Source organism: Triticum aestivum, chromosome 4B, assembly GCF_018294505.1.
Source record: "Triticum aestivum cultivar Chinese Spring chromosome 4B, IWGSC CS RefSeq v2.1, whole genome shotgun sequence".
In the NCBI taxonomy this organism is placed as follows: Eukaryota; Viridiplantae; Streptophyta; class Magnoliopsida; order Poales; family Poaceae; genus Triticum; species Triticum aestivum.
This window is the reverse complement of record NC_057804.1, coordinates 645,289,121-645,307,149: the sequence shown is the minus strand read 5'-3', so window position 1 is coordinate 645,307,149 and position 18,029 is coordinate 645,289,121. Positions and strand designations below refer to the sequence as shown.

At 48.5% G+C, this 18,029-nt stretch overlaps 2 protein-coding genes across 2 annotated transcripts; one reads left to right on the top strand and one right to left on the bottom strand.

Moving 5' to 3' along the window:
• Nucleotides 1-9,718: 9,718 nt before the first annotated feature.
• LOC123093824 (peroxisomal membrane protein 11-1) lies at nucleotides 9,719-11,941 on the bottom strand. The gene is made up of 8 exons (XM_044515878.1): nucleotides 11,704-11,941; nucleotides 11,072-11,271; nucleotides 10,895-10,969; nucleotides 10,717-10,791; nucleotides 10,506-10,586; nucleotides 10,349-10,423; nucleotides 10,089-10,262; nucleotides 9,719-9,979 (listed from the first exon to the last, which is right to left on the bottom strand). Exons 2-8 carry the CDS (start codon nucleotides 11,261-11,263, stop codon nucleotides 9,938-9,940), a joined length of 714 nt encoding a protein of 237 aa, XP_044371813.1. The 5' UTR covers nucleotides 11,264-11,271; nucleotides 11,704-11,941; the 3' UTR covers nucleotides 9,719-9,937.
• A 3,440-nt stretch (nucleotides 11,942-15,381) lies between these two features.
• Nucleotides 15,382-18,029, top strand: LOC123093822 (riboflavin biosynthesis protein PYRD, chloroplastic). The gene is made up of 3 exons (XM_044515877.1): nucleotides 15,382-16,070; nucleotides 16,702-17,000; nucleotides 17,294-18,029. The coding sequence occupies exons 1-3, from the start codon at nucleotides 15,768-15,770 to the stop codon at nucleotides 17,880-17,882; spliced, it is 1,191 nt and encodes a 396-aa protein (XP_044371812.1). The 5' UTR covers nucleotides 15,382-15,767; the 3' UTR covers nucleotides 17,883-18,029.

The window sequence follows — 18,029 nt, the reverse complement described above, 5'->3', positions numbered from 1 at the left end:
TTACCGAATGTTGTTCGGAGTCCCGGATGAGATCCCGGACGTCACAAGGAGTTCCGGAATGGTCCGGAGGTAAAGATTTATATATGGGAAGTCCTGTTTTGGTCACCGGAAAAGTTTCGGGCGATATCGGTATTGTACCGGGACCACCGGGAGGGTCCCGGGGGTCCACCAAGTGGGGCCACCTGCCCCAGAAGGTTGCGTGGGCCAAGTGTGGGAGGGGACCAGCCCCTAGGAGGGCTGGTGCGCCCCCCACAAGGGGGCCAAGGCGCAAGGGAGGGTGGGAGGGGGCAAACCCTAGTCCAGATGGGCCTTAAGGCCCATATTGGTGCGCCTCCCTCTCCTCTCCCCCCTTGGCCGCTCCCCTTTGCCATCTAGGGCTGGCCGCACCCCTTGGGGGTGGGAAACCCTAAAGGGGGCGCAGCCCCCCCTTCCCCTTATATATAGATGAGTTTTGGGGCTGCCATAGACATGAGTTCTCTCCCTCTTGGTGCAGCCCTACCTCTCTCCCTACTCCTCCTCTCCCGTGGTGCTTGGCGAAGCCCTGCTGGATTGCCACGCTCCTCCATCACCACCACGCCGTTGTGCTGCTGCTGGATGGAGCCTTCCTCAACCTCTCCCTCTCTCCTTGCTGGATCAAGGCGTGGGAGACGTCACCGGGCTGTACGTGTGTTGAACGCGGAGGTGCCGTCCGTTCGGCACTTGATCATCGGTGATTTGAATCACGACGAGTACGACTCCATCAACCCCGTTCACTTGAACGCTTCCGCTTAGCGATCTACAAGGGTATGTAGATGCACTCTCCTTCTACTCGTAGCTGGTTTCTCCATAGATAGATCTTGGTGACGCGTAGGAATATTTTGAATTTCTGCTACGTTCCCCAACAGTGGCATCATGAGCTAGGTCTATTGCGTAGATTCTTTGCACGAGTAGAACACAAAGTAGTTGTGGGCGTTGATGTTGTTCAATATGCTTACCGTTACTAGTCCAATCTTGTTTCGACGGTATTGTGGGATGAAGCGGCCCGGACCGACCTTACACGTACTCTTACGTGAGACAGGTTCCACCGATTGACATGCACTTGGTGCATAAGGTGGCTAGCGGGTGCCAGTCTCTCCCACTTTAGTCGGAACGGATTCGATGAAAAGGGTCCTTATGAAGGGTAAATAGCAATTGGCATATCACGTTGTGGTTTTGCGTAGGTAAGAAACGTTCTTGCTAGAAACCCATAGCAGCCACGTAAAACATGCAACAACAATTAGAGGACGTCTAACTTGTTTTTGCAGGGTATGCTTTGTGATGTGATATGGCCAAGAAGAATGTGATGAATGATATGTGATGTATGAGATTGATCATGTTCTTGTAATAGGAATCACGACTTGCATGTCGATGAGTATGACAACCGGCAGGAGCCATAGGAGTTGTCTTTATTTATTGTATGACCTGCGTGTCATTGAAGAACGCCATGTAACTTACTTTACTTTATTGCTAAACGCGTTAGCCATAGAAGTAGAAGTAGTCGTTGGCGTGACAACTTCATGAAGACACGATGATGGAGATCATGATGATGGAGATCATGGTGTCAAGCCGGTGACAAGATGATCATGGAGCCCCGAAGATGGAGATCAATGGAGCTATATGATATTGGCCATATCATGTCACAACTATATAATTGCATGTGATGTTTATTATGATTATGCATCTTGTTTACTTAGGACGACGGTAGTAAATAAGATGATCCCTTACAAAATTTCAAGAAGTGTTCTCCCCTAACTGTGCACCGTTGCTACAGTTCGTCGCTTCTAAGCACCACGTGATGATCGGGTGTGATGGATTCTTACGTTCACATACAACGGGTGTAAGACAGTTTTACACAGCGAAAACACTTAGGGTTAACTTGACGAGCCTAGCATGTGCAGACATGGCCTCGGAACACGGAGACCGAAAGGTCGAGCATGAGTCGTATAGTAGATACGATCAACATGAAGATGTTCACCGATGATGACTAGTCCGTCTCACGTGATGATCGGACACGGCCTAGTTGACTCGGATCATGTAATCACTTAGATGACTAGAGGGATGTCTATCTGAGTGGGAGTTCATAAGATGAACTTAATTATCCTGAACATAGTCAAAAGACCTTTTGCAAATTATGTCGTAGCTCGCGCTATAGTTGTACTGTTTTAGATATGTTCCTAGAGAAATTATAGTTGAAAGTTGATAGTAGCGATTATGCGATCAGTAGAAAGCTTATGTCCTTAATGCACCGCTTAGTGTGCTAAACCCCAAACGTCGTTTGTGGATGTTGCGAACATCGAACATACACGTTTTGACAACTACGTGATAGTTCAGTTAAATGGTTTAAGTAGAGGCACCAAAGACGTTTTCGAAATGTCGCGGAACATATGAGATGTTTCGAGGGCTGAAATTGGGATTTCAGGCTCGTGCCCACGTCAAGAGGTATAAGACCTCCGACGATTTTCTTAGCCTGCAAACTAAGGAGAGAAGCTCAATTGTTGAGCTTGTGCTCAGATTGTCTGAGTACAACAATCACTTGAATCAAGTGGGAGTTGATCTTCCAGATGAAATAGTGATAGTTTCTCTGAAGTCATTACCACCAAGCTGCTAGAGCTTCGTGATGAACTATAACATATCAGGGATAGATATGATGATCCTTGAGGTATTCGCGTTGTTTGACACCGCGAAAGTAGAAATCAAGAAGGAGCATCAATTGTTGATGGTTGATGAAACCACTAGTTTCAAGAAGGGCAAGGGAAAGAAGGGATACTTCATGAAACGGCAAATTAGCTGCTGCACCAATGAAGAAACCCGAGGTTGAACCCAAACCCGAGACTAAGTGCTTCTGTAAATAAGGGGAACAACCACTGGAGCAGGATTACCCTAGATACTTGGTAGATGAGAAGGCTGGCAAGGTCGATAGAAGTATATTGGATATACATTATGTTAATGTGTACTTTACTAGTACTCCTAGTAGCATCAGGGTATAAGATACCGGTTCGGTTGCTAAGTGTTAGTAACTCGAAATAAAAGCTACGGCATAAACGGAGACTAGCTAAAGGTGAGCTGACGATATGTGTTGGAAGTGTTTCCAATGTTGATATGATCAAACATCGCGCGCTCCCTCTACCATCAAGATTAGTATTAAACTTGAATGGTTTATTGAATCTCGATCGTAGTGATACACATTTTCATGCCAAAAGATATAAGATAGTAATGATAGTACCACTTACTTGTGGCACTGCCATGTAAGTCATAATGGTATAAAACGCATGAAGAAGCTTCATGTTGATGGATCTTTGGACTCACTCGTTTTGAAAAGTTTGAGACATGCGAACCATGTCTATTGGTGTATATGCATGAAGAAACTCCATGCAAATGGACCGTTTGGACTCACTTGATTTTGAATCACTTGAGATATGCAAATCATACCACATGGGCAAGATGACTGAAAAGCCTCGTTTTCAGTAAGATGGAACAAGATAGCAACTTGTTGGAAGTAACACATTTTGATGTGTCCAGTCCAATGAGTGCTGAGGTATGCAGTGAATATCGTTATGTTCTTACTTCACAGATGATTCGAGTAGATATTGAGAATATTTACTTGATGAAACACAAGTCTGAATTATTGAATGGTTCAAGTAATTTCAGAGTGAAGTAGAAGATCATTGTGACAAGAGGATAAAATGTCTATGATATGATCATAGAGATGAATATCTGAGTTACGAGTTTTGGCACACAATTAAGACATTGTGGAAATTGTTTCACAATTAATACCGCCTGGAACACCATAGTGTGATGGTGTGTCCGAACATCATAGTTGCACCCTATTGGATATGGTGCGTACCATGATGTCTCTTATCGAATTACCACTATCGTTCATGGGTTAGGCATTAGAGACAACCACATTCACTTTAAATAGGGCACCACGTAATTCCGTTGAGATGACACCGTGTGAATTATGGTTTAGAGAAACCTAAGTTGTTGTTTCTTAAAAGTTTGGGGCTGCGACGCTTATGTGAAAAAAGTTTCAGGCTGATAAGCTCGAACCCAAAGCGGATAAATACATCTTCATAGGACAACCCAAAAACAGTTGGGTATGCCTCCTGTCTCAGATCCAAAAGCAATATGGATTGTTTCTTGAATCGGGTCCTTTCTCGAGGAAAGGTTTCTCTCGAAAGAGTTGAGTGGGAGGATGGTGGAGACTTGATGAGGTTATTGAACCGTCTCTTCAACTAGTGTGTGGCAGGGCACAGGAAGTTGTTCTGTGGCACCTACACCAATTGAAGTGGAAGCTTATGATATTGATCATGAAACTTCGGATCAAGTCACTACCAAACATCGTAGGACGACAAGGACACGTACTACTTCGGAGTGGTACGGTGATCCTGTCTTGGAAGTCATGTTGCTAGACAACAATGAACCTACGAGCTATGGAGAAGCGATGGTGGGCCCGAATTCCGACAAATGGTTAGAAGCCATGAAATCCGAGATAGTATCCATATATCAGAACAAAGCATGGACTTTGATGGACTTGCCCGATGATCGGCAATCCATTGAGATAAATGGATCTTTTAAGAAGAAGACGGACGTGGATGGTAATGTCACCATCTATGAAGCTCGACTTGTGGCGAAGTGTTTTCCCGACAAGTTCAAGGAGTTGACTACGATGAGATTTTCTCACTCGTAGCGATGCTTAAAGTCCGTCGGAATCATGTTAGCATTAGCTGCATTTATGAAATCTGGCAGATGGATGTCAAGACAAGTTTCCTTACTAGTTTTCGTAAGGAAAGGTTGTATGCAATACAATCAGAAAAGTTTTGTCGATCCTAAGGATGCTAAAAGGTATGCTAGCTCCAGCGATCCTTTTAAGGACTGGAGTAAGCATCTCGGAGTTGGAATGTACGCTTTGATGAGATGATCAAAGATTTTGGATTTATACAAAGTTTATAAGAAACTTGTATTTCCAAAGAAGTGAGTGGGAGCACTATAGAATTTCTGATGAGTATATGTTTTGACATATTGATGATCAGAGATGAAGTAGAATTTCTAGAAAGCATATAGGGTTATTTGAAAGGTGTTTTTCAATGGAAAGCCTGGATTAAGCTACTTGAACATTGAGCATCAAGATCTATAAGGATAGATCAAAATGCTTAATAATACTTTCAAATGAGCACATACCTTGACATGATCTTGAAGGTGTTCAAGATGGACCAGTCAAAGAAGGAGTTCTTGCCTGAGTTGTAAGGTACGAAGTTAAGACTTAAAGCTCGACCACGGCAGAATAGAGAGAAAGGACGAAGGTCGTCCCCTATGCTTAAGACGTAGGCTCTTCAGTATGCTATGCTGTGTACCGCACCTGAAGTGTGCCTTGCCATGAGTCAGTCAAGGGGTACAAGAGTGATCCAAGAATGGCTCACAGACAGCGGTCAAAGTTATCCTTAGTAACTAGTGGACTAAGGAATTTTCTCGATTATGGAGGTGGTAAAAGAGTTCGTCGTAAAGGTTACGTCGATGCAAGCTTGACACCTATCCGGATAGCTCTGAGTAGAGAGACCGGATACATATAATGGAGCAATAATTTAGAATAGCTCCAAGTAGAACAGTTATTTGGAATAGCTCCGAATAGAGCGTGGAAGCTGCATCTAGGAGATGACATAGAGATTTGTAAAGCACACGCGGATCTGAAAGGTTCAGACCTGTTGACTAAAACCTCTCTCACAAGCAACATGATCAAACATAAAACTCATTGAGTGTTAATCACATAGTGATGTGAACTAGACTACTGACTCTAGTAGACTCTTGGGTATTAGTCACATGGCGATGTGACCTGTGAGTGTTAATCACATGGCGATGTGAACTAGATTATTGACTCTAGTGCAAGTGGGAGACTGTTGGAAATATGCCCTAGAGGCAATAATAAAAGTATTATTATTATATTTCCTTGTTCATGATAATTGTCTTTTATTCATGCTATAACTGTATTATCCGGAAATCGTAATACACGTGTGAATACATAGACCACAATATGTCCCTAGTGAGCCTCTAGTTGACTAGCTCGTTGTGATCAACAGATAGTCATGGTTTCCTGGCTATGGACATTGGATGTCGTTGATAACGGGATCACATCATTAGGAGAATGATGTGATGGACAAGACCCAATCCTAAGCATAGCACAAAGATCGTGTAGTTCGTTTGCTAGAGCTTTGCCAATGTCAAGTATCTCTTCCTTTGACCATGAGATCGTGTAACTCCTGGATACCGTAGGAGTGCTTTGGGTGTATCAAACGTCACAACGTAACTGGGTGACTATAAAGGTGCACTACAGGTATCTCCGAAAGTATCTATTGTTTTATGCGGATCGAGACTGGGATTTGTCACTCCGTGTAAACGGAGAGGTATCTCTGGGCCCACTCGGTAGGACATCATCATATGCGCAATGTGACCAAGGAGTTGATCACGGGATGATGTGTTACGGAACGAGTAAAGTGACTTGCCGGTAACGAGATTGAACAAGGTATTGGATACCGACGATCGAATCTCGGGCAAGTAACATACCGATAGACAAAGGGAATTGTATACGGGATCGATTGAGTCCTTGACATCGTGGTTCATCCGATGAGATCATCGTGGAACATGTGGGAGCCATCATGGGTATCCAGATCCCGCTGTTGGTTATTGACCGGAGAACGTCTCGGTCATGTCTGCATGTCTCCCGAACCCGTAGGGTCTACACACTTAAGGTTCGATGACGCTAGGGTTATAAAGGAAGCTTGTATGTGGTTACCGAATGTTGTTCGGAGTCCCGGATGAGATCCCGGACGTCACGAGGAGTTCCGGAATGGTCCGGAGGTAAAGATTTATATATGGGAAGTCCTGTTTTGGTCACCGGAAAAGTTTCGGGCGATATCGGTATTGTACCGGGACCACCGGGAGGGTCCCGGGGGTCCACCAAGTGGGGCCACCTGCCCCAGAAGGTTGCGTGGGCCAAGTGTGGGAGGGGACCAGCCCCTAGGAGGGCTGGTGCGCCCCCCACAAGGGGGCCAAGGCGCAAGGGAGAGTGGGAGGGGGCAAACCCTAGTCCAGATGGGCCTTAAGGCCCATATTGGTGCGCCTCCCTCTCCTCTCCCCCCTTGGCCGCTCCCCTTTGCCATCTAGGGCTGGCCGCACCCCTTGGGGGTGGGAAACCCTAAAGGGGGCGCAGCCCCCCTTCCCCCTATATATAGATGAGGTTTGGGGCTGCCATAGACATGAGTTCTCTCCCTCTTGGTGCAGCCCTACCTCTCTCCCTACTCCTCCTCTCCCGTGGTGCTTGGCGAAGCCCTGCTGGATTGCCACGCTCCTCCATCACCACCACGCCGTTGTGCTGCTGTTGGATGGAGTCTTCCTCAACCTCTCCCTCTCTCCTTGCTGGATCAAGGCGTGGGAGACGTCACCGGGCTGTACGTGTGTTGAACGCGGAGGTGCCGTCCGTTCGGCACTTGATCATCGGTGATTTGAATCACGACGAGTACGACTCCATCAACCCCGTTCACTTGAACGCTTCCGCTTAGCGATCTACAAGGGTATGTAGATGCACTCTCCTTCTACTCGTAGCTGGTTTCTCCATAGATAGATCTTGGTGACGCGTAGGAATATTTTGAATTTCTGCTACGTTCCCCAACACCCCCCCCCCCCCCCCCCCCGAGAGCACTGAGCGCCACCGATAGCTAAACATCATGGGACCGAGCACCACAAGTCGTGAGAAGAGCTTGGCAAGGGGGAGGAACAAGTGAGGGGGGGGATGGCGGGATTGGTTCTTCGTCCATGTCACCTAGAGTTAGGAAACACGCACGCTGGGAAGGAGGAGGGGCTTGTATTGTGTGTCATAAGAGCATCTACAATCACACTCCTCAAATGCCCCCTATACGTCCGCACAGACGGACTGGTAAATGACCGATCAAAAAGTCGCGGCCCTGCCGGCCCCCTCAAACCGAACCTAGTCGCCCGAGCTGACCGGACATATGTGGGGCGAATATGCATGGGATGGCCCGGACGTCGGACTAGACAAACTAGACTCACCTCAAATTCTACAAGCAGCACAAGCAACAGGCCAGGGTCTAGGCCCACCACAGAGAAGCGCCAACCTTGTTGACTTGTAGTCCAGAAATGGATTGTCTAAGCCTTGTACCAGTCTTAGTGCATCTCCAACACTGACCCCCAAATCAGACACATTTTCTGTTTGCGGACCGGTGGGGACAAGCCTGCAGACAATGATATGGGAGCCGGCCATCCAAGCCAACTGCAAAACTTCCTCGTCTTTTTTAGTCCGCAACTCAAAATAACCGCATATCAAATCGTAGTTCTAATTTAAATGTTACAATCCAACAAAGTTTTCAAATTAATGTAGGTCAAACTTTAAATCAACTAGCACATATGTTCTAGTTGTCCTCTTTAACCGCCCTAGGTATTCAATCAATCTTCGTTGAGTTGCTCAATGCCGAATTTATTGATGCATTTGAACAAATTCATCAAACATGGCAGAATTCCGTCTGAAAGTTTGATAGGATCACCCATGTTCTCAAATTCAAGAGTTGTGGCAACATCTCCACCCTCATCCTCCACGATCATGCTCGCATGAGCACACACCATGTCATCACCTCCCACAAGGTCTCTAGATCCCATTGTTTAGCATGCCCACCGACAACTCTGAAACGAACCTGGAGCATTCCAAATGCTCTCTTCGCATCCTTTTCTAACTGCTTCTTGTCTTTGCGAAAACTAAGACCTTTTTCTGACCAAATGAATCAAATATGCTCATAGCAAAGGTAGCCCACTGAGGATAGATAACATCAATCAGACAATTGCTCATGTTATATTCATCCTCATTGATAGTATAACTGAAAGGAGGAGTTTTTTTCCTTCAGTTAGCCTAGCAAACAATAAGACCGTTGATTGCTAGGCTAACCGAAGAAAAAAAAACATGTCAAATCCAGAGATCTTGTGATGGAACAGCTTCAAAAATGATGACGGGCTTCTTAACATGGCTACTACTGTCCCGCGCTCTCATTTGGTTCCCGAGCTTTCGGAGACAGAGCTGGATGATTGCGTTGTTGCAGTGATCGGGACCACCGTTCGATATGATCCTGCGCGTGCGTGTGTGATACTGTGATAGTATGAATGATGAGAGCGTTACGACTAGATTAGTGCGATAGTGGAGCACGCGCGATGGGGAACCAAAGAAAATCCCGGCTTGCACTTGCACGCGTGCGCCCGGCCGACCCATCAGGCGATCGCCATGATTAGCCTCTCACTCACTCAGTTTGGCGGCCAAGTGCATCGGCGGTTGGCCGTGCGTCGCCTTTTGGCCGGCCGGCCGCCGGCGACTGTACGTCAAGCATGTATAGTGCTCCTACTCCAAAAGTTCCCTTTGGCGGCGTGCCGTGCTTAAGGGTACATCCAAAGTGCATCACGAACCATATATCCACGGTGTGCGGCGCGCACGGAAAGGTTCTTCTGTTTAATACGTACTCTTTCCGTGCGGAAATACCTGTTCTAGAAATGGTTGTATCTAGACTTATTTTAGTTATAGATACATCCATTTTAAACCATTTTTAGGATAAATATTTCCGAACAGAGGGAGTACTCTCCGTGTACTTAATTATTACCTTTGGTTCGCAAGTGCCAACACTGTTGGCCTACATAAGCACCATGCACGAACACATGATCGACCATACATACCATGTCCATTAGTACTGTTCATAGCATACCGTGTACATGTATATGTATGAAAACCGTACGTACAGATGATCGACATCATCATTCTATACTGCTACGTACACAGGAATAAAGCATCTCGGATTCCATGCTCGAGCACAGCACCGACTCCAATTAAGTGGAGGCGGACTGTGGAGCAGAGCGGTGTAGCGTTCCTCGCGATTGCTCACGCCTTGAGTTTGGCCAGGGGAGCCCGAGACGGGAGTTGCTGAAGGGAAACAAACAGAGCATGGGATGGAATACAATTCAGAACTGTCACAAGAACAAAACGGAGCCAATGCAGGTTTGTTTGTCAGTGAAGTTTAGTAGGAGTATACCTGGTAGCAGGAGATGAGGGAGGTGACGAAGCCGAAGGCCCCGGTGACCCTGGGGGTGACCTTCTTGGGCGCCAGCTGCAGCAGCCCCACGGCCACCACCACGTCCATCCCCGCCTTCACCAGCGCCAGCAGCCGGTCGTCCGACTGCTTCATCTTCCCCAGGTACTGCTCGTCCTGTGAGAAGATCACAAAGCACAGCACATTATGTTAAAATTTTAAAATACATCTTCGTGGGTGGCAGATTTAAAATGATACCGTACCTCGTATTTGTCGGCGCCCCTGAGCTCCTTGGCGCGCTTCCTCATCGCCTTCGATAGCCTCTTGAGCTCCCCAAGCTGCGATCCCACTCAAAAGATCAGTCATGGACATATCATAGGAGTTTCCATGAGATGAAACACTATTGTGCCTAGTACGTACCTCGACTAGGCTTGCACAGACAGAGGAGGCCATCCAGCAGTAGAGGGATATCCTGGCGATGCGGTCCGTGCGCTCCTTGTTCTACATATATATATATACCAGCAACAGCAGAAATTCAAATTACATTTCACAAGTTGCTAACCAATTACTATAGTCGTTGGAGTGGACCATTTTAGAGGGCGAGACGCTTGAATCTCGGCAACGAACCAACCTGGTATATCCCTGATCTTCCTATCCACACGAACTGGTCCAGGAACAGGAAGGTCGACAGCAGCGCATTCTTAGACTGCAGTCACAGACAGTGAGAATATCATTCTGACAGCCTTACTCAAAGGGGTTTCTTGTTAGTGAAAAATTAACACAGGTACTAAAATGAATAGAGTACCTACCTTCCCAAGCAAGACGAGTGTGAGAGGGGTCCCTTTGGGGGCTGGGCTGATGAGAGCATGCAGATCGTTCACCCACTGCAGAATCGCAGATCGATCGAGTCAGGGCCAAAACCAATTTAACACAACTGCAGCCTACATGGAGCAGATTATAATGGTACTCCAAGGTGGTGGACTGACCTTGAGGAGGCGGAAGACCTTGCGAGCCAAGGTGGTGGACTTGTCGACGTTCTGCGCGGTGCCGGGCTGGCCGTTGCTGATGAACTTGGAGCCGTACTGGATGGCCCTGCAGATCTTGTCCCGAGCCTCCGCCTTGTTCAGGTACAGCACCGCCAGCCCCAGCTCCGCCCGCGTCGCCTCCAACGAGCACATCTTCCTTCCTGCGCTCCCAACTTGTAAATTAATGGCACGAAATTCAACCAGATTTTCATGGCAGTCTTCTAGTACTACTACGTGTGAAACCTCTTCTGAACTCGATCTGAAGCAGTTCGAAATTCAGAAGACCAGAGCAGAGCTTACAATCTTCTACCGCGGCTGACAACAAAATTCAGAACTCCAAACGCCGAAGCAGGCAACAGCTTATAATCTCCTACTCCTACCATCGACAATTTCTCTTGGCAAGTAGGTGTAATTTCTCGAAAAGAAAGCTAGGAACTAAAACAGAAGTGAGTGAGCAGGCCGGGAGATGCAGAGAGGCTAAGCTATAATTCTGAAACAGCCAGCTCAGGAGCGCATTGCAATACTGCATCACTACGAAATCAGGCAGCAGGCATGGCTACACAAGCTGGCATGGGACGCGAGCCGAAGATTACCTTGCTAATGACGGAGCTGGGCGAGGGGAGGAGGATGGAGAAGGGGCGGCCGGCTGGTGGCCTAGCTGCTGCGGAGGGGAACTGCTTCTCCGGCTGCTACTGCATCCGATTTTTGTGTGGACTGAGAGGGGATGAGCCGTGGAGGGACGGACGGGGCTGGCTCCCTCACCTCCGGCTGATGAGAGGCGGACGGGTTTGGATTTTAGCCCTGCCATGCGTGTGGCTGTGCCCACACGACACCAGGCCGTGAATGGATTTAGCGGTAGATAATTCGTGTGTGGGCTGGAGTTATATGCAAGCGCTCAAGGCATCTCTAATCGACCCTCTTAAATTTTGACTTTCCCTACGTCTTCTCAAACCTTAAAGCATCAACAACCGGACGCCTCAAACCCGCCTCATATGATCGGGCTCTTGTCATGGTTTTTTGGCCTAGACGAGACCCACAAACGGCCCTCAAACGTCTGGCCGGACCGGCACTCCCCATATCTAGCCCAAATATGGGGTGGATATGGGGCGCCCGCCACGTCGGACCCGCCCACGCTGGCCTCCCGACCCAACATAAAATCCTCCTTATCCGTTCGTCGGACCAAACCCTAAGCAGTTCACTCGCCTCCCCTCCGCCACCCAAGATAGTCTTCGGCTCCTTCCGGTCGTCTCCGGCATGGCGGGCAGCGGATCCGAGTCCTTCACCTCCTGATCCGTCAACTCCGAGCTCATCCCACGCAACCCCGAGGACAAGATGGCCGCCTAGCTCTTGCCCTCCGCCGCGCCCGGGAGGAGGCCTGTGGACGGCCGCGCTCGGACTCCATCCGTCGGGAATCCATTGCGTCCGCCCAAATGGCGCATGGATCCGGCGCTAGGACGATCGTAGCTGCCTCACTGGAGGTCGTGCGGTCCGAATGGCGTCTGAACGTGCTGGCGGACGCGCAACCCCTTTGGTGGCGCGTCGACATTGGGGACGAACCATTGTCCAGCAAGGCTATGGCATGGCGTGCCCGTTGTGCAAGGCACCGGGCGCGGGAGGCGGCGATGGACGTCGGCGAGGCAGAGTCACATTCTTCGGCGCCCTGTATGGCGCATCAGTAAGGGCGCCGCAACCGCATCGTGGTGGACGTCAGCGGTCGTCCCCGAAGGGATTCGTCGTCGATCTGACGTCCACCGACACTGTTTGAATTTCGGAAGAGTAGGGCTTGGGAGATGGCGGTGCCTTGAGTCCCGTGAGCCGGCTCGTGTCCCATGCGCTAACCTACCTTGCCACCGACCGGACCAACACTATGAGGGGCGCAGCCAGCCGCCGGACATGGCCAGGGCGGAGCCGGGTGGGCAGGAGCAGAACCGGACGAAGCTCCCGTCAAAGATCGTTGTGTTGCATGTAATAATATGGATTTGGCGTTTCTATTTTGAGGTATCCGGATGTGGACTGCTTTTTTGAGGGGTGGCCTTCCACTGTCCACTGACACATTTGAGGGATCAGATTTGCCAAGTCCGACTGTAGATGCTCTTACCACCTCGAATTTGAGGAGTTAAAAAGCCACGGACTCCCGCTAAAACTTAGCTCTTTAATTGTTTTTTCCTTTAGATCACTAGTTCATACAAAAGGCATTTAGAGCATCTACAGTCGGACGCCTCAAATCATCCCTCATACGCCCGCGGACATGCCCGGTCAGTGACCGGACATGAGAGAGAAGGGAAAACGTGACCCAATCGGATCCCCTCATATCATCCTTATACGGCCGGGCTGTCCGCGAACCCTCATATCCATCTCAAATATGGGGGGCATATGAGGGCTCACGGACGCGCCCGTGCATTCCGCCACATAAGATGCGGCCCCACCCTGGACCACCTTTTCTCTTTTTTTATCCATTCTTCTATTTCTCTCTTCATCTCCACCAATCACATGCAAGTGACCGGGCATATGAGAAGAAAAATAAGGAGTGTGGTTGTGCTGACAGATAAATAGGGGCTCAAAACGGACACGCCGGTAACTAACTGGGCGCGTCCACAGGCATTTAAGGGGTCATATTTGCTATGTTCGGCTGTAGATGCTCTTAGGATACATGGTATCTATAACAGAACCCTTAAGTTGAACTTCTTAAATGTCTTCTTAAACCTTAACTCCTCCAATTTGAAGAGTTAAAAAACATGGATCTAACCTATCCCCTAAAATTTAACTCCCTGATTTTTTTAAAGAAGTCTGACATGAGTAACCCTCAAATTAGATCACTAGTTCACCCAAAATAAGTCGACATGAGTACGCCGCACCAAGCTATTGATGTACCACAATAGACACCATTTGGGTAGGGAGGCTCTCGAAAACTTTATTTTGGTAGATCAAGATAAGCACCACCGCATAATAACCCCCCCACCCCTCCAAGGAAAAAAGAACTCCATCTAGTATCCCCACCCCCTCGCCCCACCCCCAAAACTTCATGGTGGAAGAGTAGTGGGACAACGACCTACCAGTGGAAGAAGGGTGACTGCATGGTGCACCCAAAAAATCTCCTTTCTACGGTTTAGAGAGGAGATAATAGTTCGATGGATCGTAGATAAGTAAAAGTTCACCAACCAATATAGTATAGAATTTGAAGCTTAGATCTTGCAAATGGGAAACAAGACCAGTAGGGGAGCAACCCCCTACATTTTTTAATTAAAAGGAGAATGTAAGACACAACGTCTGAGTCGAGGCTCAAACCAGCGCCAGCTAAGAGACACCACTGCGCTTTGTCCATTGGGCCAGGAGCCTGGAAGATTGACGCCTTTTAGCTCTACTAAGGTTCGGAAGGGCCAGGCCACCCCCAAATGCAGCTCTTCGCCTTAGCTGGTACAACACGATAGAATCCTCATGGCGGAGAATTTGGCAATCCGTGGATGGCAACACAATCTGATATGTCATCTTTCTTGCATTCGTTGAGACTTTCGCTCACCTATGTCGAGATTGCCCCTTCTCCCAGGAGGTATAGAGGATTGTCAATGCCGCCAAGTAGATGACCATGCCAAGCCCGTCTAATGTTGATTCTTCCATAACCCCGTGGTTGGACGGGTTCCTCGCGAGTGCCTCCGAGCGGAGCGTGAGGGAGCGTAGTGAGACCGTGACATACTTGCTCTAGAACATTTGGAAGGAGAGGAACTGTCGTCTATTCACCGACATGAGGATGACCTACCGAGAAGTGGCTAACCAAGCCGTGACGGATATTCGGTTACAGAGATCTAGTTGTTTTCTCTTTCGCGAGTAGTCTGCATGTCGTTTGTGGCCAATCTGCCCCACCCCCAACACACAAACACATGAAAACCTCGTGTAGATCGTTGTAACACTCTCTTTTTTTCTAATTGAAAGAGTTTTCTCGAACAAAATCTTGCAAATGGTGAAAGTAAAAAAGTCTTCTCCTTTTTCGCGGGGAAGTGAAATATCTTCTGAGAGAGCAGTGGACATTTAAAAAAATGCATTACCTTTTAGCAAAGTTTAAAAGATATATGTTGGAAGCACACAAAACACAAAATTGATTAAAAAAAAGAACACTTGTTTTCTTTGCTTTACCCCATGAGCATGTTTGTTTCTTTGCCAAAATAATACACCTTTGATTGCCCGTTATTATTAGCAAAAATATCTTGTTTCCTCTTTGTTTTTTCTCTCGTTTTGCGACTTTGGGCCCACCTGTCATTTTTTCTCCTATGCTGCGGTTCGGCCGGTCGGGTGAGGAACGGAACAGAGTCTCCTTCCTCTGCGCGCTGCGCCGCCCCTCGCCGTCGAGCTCGCTGCCGCGCGACTCCTCCTCCTACCAAGCTGCACCGCGCCCCTCCCCGTCGACATCGCAGCCGCACTGGGATTCCTCATCCCCCCCCGGACCGCGCCGCCTCCTCGTCTCCCCCCGGACCGCGCGGCGCCGCCTCCCGTCCCCGTCTCCGGCCGCCGCGGCCCGAGCAGCTCCGCGCGGCGGCAATACGTCGCCGGTGTTGCCTCGCAAGCCGGCCACGCCAGCCGCGACAGAGACACACGCACTCGAGGCAGCTTGCAGGGGCACCCACACATCTCGCTGGATTGGCTGGCCCCCTCTCTTCGGTCTGACATGATCTCCTCCTCGCTCCTCTCGCGCCCCCGCCTCGCCCCGCGCCCCGTCCCCGCTGCGGCCTCCCCCTGCCGCGCCCGCCTCGCGGTCGGCGGCGGCGGCGCGCGCGGGCTCGCGGCCGGCGTGCGGTGCCAGGCGCAGGCGGGGGACATGGACGCGCACTACATGCGGCGGTGCGTCGACCTGGCGCGGACGGCGGCCGGGCACACCAGCCCAAACCCCATGGTGGGCTGCGTCATCGTCCGCGAAGGAGAGGTCGTCGGCGAGGGATTCCACCCCAAAGCCGGCCAGCCCCACGCCGAGGTAACCCCTCTCACCCTTCTTCTTCTTCTCAGTTTGATGTTCACTCTTTTTAGACTAAGAGAGATTTGTGCAAGTGTTAGAATTTGACAACTACTAGTATCTCATCTGTCAAATCTTTTGAAAAACAGAGCATGGTATGACTTCCCCTAATAATCTCTTAAAAATCAGTCCCCTAATCTTGGTGTGGTCATACTAGTAACAAGGCCTTTGATAGAAGTTCCCAATCTTCATATGATCCCTAATTTCACTAATAATTTACTGCACTTAGTAAAAAAGCAGGGCTACATTAATCAGTACTGTTCCAATGCTGCATTATGTCATAAATTGTTCATTTCTAGCTGTCTGGCAGGTGATACTTCTAACACCAAACAAATATTTACAAAAGATCACTTGTAGCCAGTATGTCAACAGCATGCAGTGGTTTTTAGTCTCATACTCATACACAACAATATGAGCTCAGCTCGTGCTATTACCAAGAAATAATAAGTAGTGGCATTGTAGTATTAGGCTATTAGCTACATGTAAGAGCACATATGTTTTCTGCCACTAAAGTATAATAGTACTGTTGATAATATCATAAGCTCGTAGCCTAGTACTTATAACAGTTGGTAATATGTGGCTTCATGTGCAGGTATTTGCTTTGAGAGACGCAGGGGATTTAGCTGAGAATGCAACGGCTTATGTGAGTTTGGAGCCCTGCAACCACTACGGGAGAACCCCTCCCTGCACTGAAGCACTCATCAAAGCCAAAATTAAGGAGGTTGTGGTGGGGATGACTGACCCGAATCCTATTGTAGCATCCAAAGGGATTGAAAAACTCAGAAACGCCGGCATAGATGTAAGGGTTGGTGTGGAGGAAGCATTATGTCTCAGATTAAATGAGGCTTATATTCACCGTATGCTTACTGGGAAGGCCTTTGCAACTTTGAGGTAAATATCCCACTACAAGTATCTTGCTAGGATTCTAGACTGGTAATATCAGCACACACATTTTTGCCAGTTCTTAAATATAGGAATAGGTTCATTTTGAAATATAAGTTGCACAGTATGTTCAAACTTTGTGTTTAATCTGGTTAGGAAACGTAGTACACTCGTTGCTTCAGCTACTTTGGTGTAGTGATATTTGTATTTTGTACCGTCGCGTGCCATTTTCTTTAGTCCTTTTCGTCTGAATACAGTGTGTGACGCTGCTGCTGATGTTTATCTGTTTCACACTGAACCAGAACTACACTCTCGATGAACGGAATTGTCATAAACCAAATCGGGAGCGGAGCTGATCAACCAGGAGGATACTACTCACAGTTAGCAAAAGAATACGATGGAGTTGTAATTTCAAGTGACATGGCCAAGGCGACTACCTTACCAATATCACAAGAGGCTGGCGCAAAGCAGCCTCTTTACATCATCATAGCGCAGGGAGAAGGTTCCAAATTGCACATCCCGTTTCTCGACGAGGAGTCTGCATCTAACGCCATAGTCCTTGCCGATAGCCCCGTCGCCGTGGAGCCATCGGGAGTCAGCGTCTCGGTCCTTGATGAGATGAACCTGGACTCCATCCTTCGAATTCTCGCCGATCGAGGGTTATGCAGCGTGCTGGTGGATTTCAGAGATGCCGGAGGCGCCCTGGCGTCGCTGCTGAAGGATTTTCAGGAGGACAAGCTGGTGCAGAAGGTTCTCGTGGAGCTCTCTCCTGTGTGGATGGTGAGCCCTGGGCCTAGCGACCTGGCGTTTGGTGGCAGCCAGTCGTTTGCACTCAAGAATGTGGAGCACAAGGAGGTGAATGGAACTTTGCTGCTTGAGGGATATTTGTAGCTTCTTATCTTTTCTGTCTGAGGATTTGTGGCCTCCTATTGTAAACACCGAGCCATGTGAACTTGAGCCTGAACCCGCATTCGCTTTGGAGTCGCACTACAACGCTTTGGAGTTTCACTTGGAGTAATGTGCGGTTAAACCCGACTA

What these genes read in the sequence shown, in the direction of transcription:
- LOC123093822 (XM_044515877.1), top strand. Translation starts at nt 15,768, where the DNA reads ATGATCTCCTCCTCGCTCCTCTCGCGCCCCCGCCTCGCCCCGCGCCCC. An exon ending in CCGGCCAGCCCCACGCCGAG is followed by an intron (nt 16,071 to 16,701) that starts GTAACCCCTCTC and finishes CTTCATGTGCAG; the next exon opens with GTATTTGCTTTGAGAGACGC. An exon ending in AAGGCCTTTGCAACTTTGAG is followed by an intron (nt 17,001 to 17,293) that starts GTAAATATCCCA and finishes ACACTGAACCAG; the next exon opens with AACTACACTCTCGATGAACG.
- LOC123093824 (XM_044515878.1), bottom strand. Translation starts at nt 11,263, where the DNA reads ATGTGCTCGTTGGAGGCGACGCGGGCGGAGCTGGGGCTGGCGGTGCTG. An exon ending in AGGTCTTCCGCCTCCTCAAG is followed by an intron (nt 10,970 to 11,071) that starts GTCAGTCCACCA and finishes GCGATTCTGCAG; the next exon opens with TGGGTGAACGATCTGCATGC. An exon ending in TCTGTGCAAGCCTAGTCGAG is followed by an intron (nt 10,424 to 10,505) that starts GTACGTACTAGG and finishes GTGGGATCGCAG; the next exon opens with CTTGGGGAGCTCAAGAGGCT.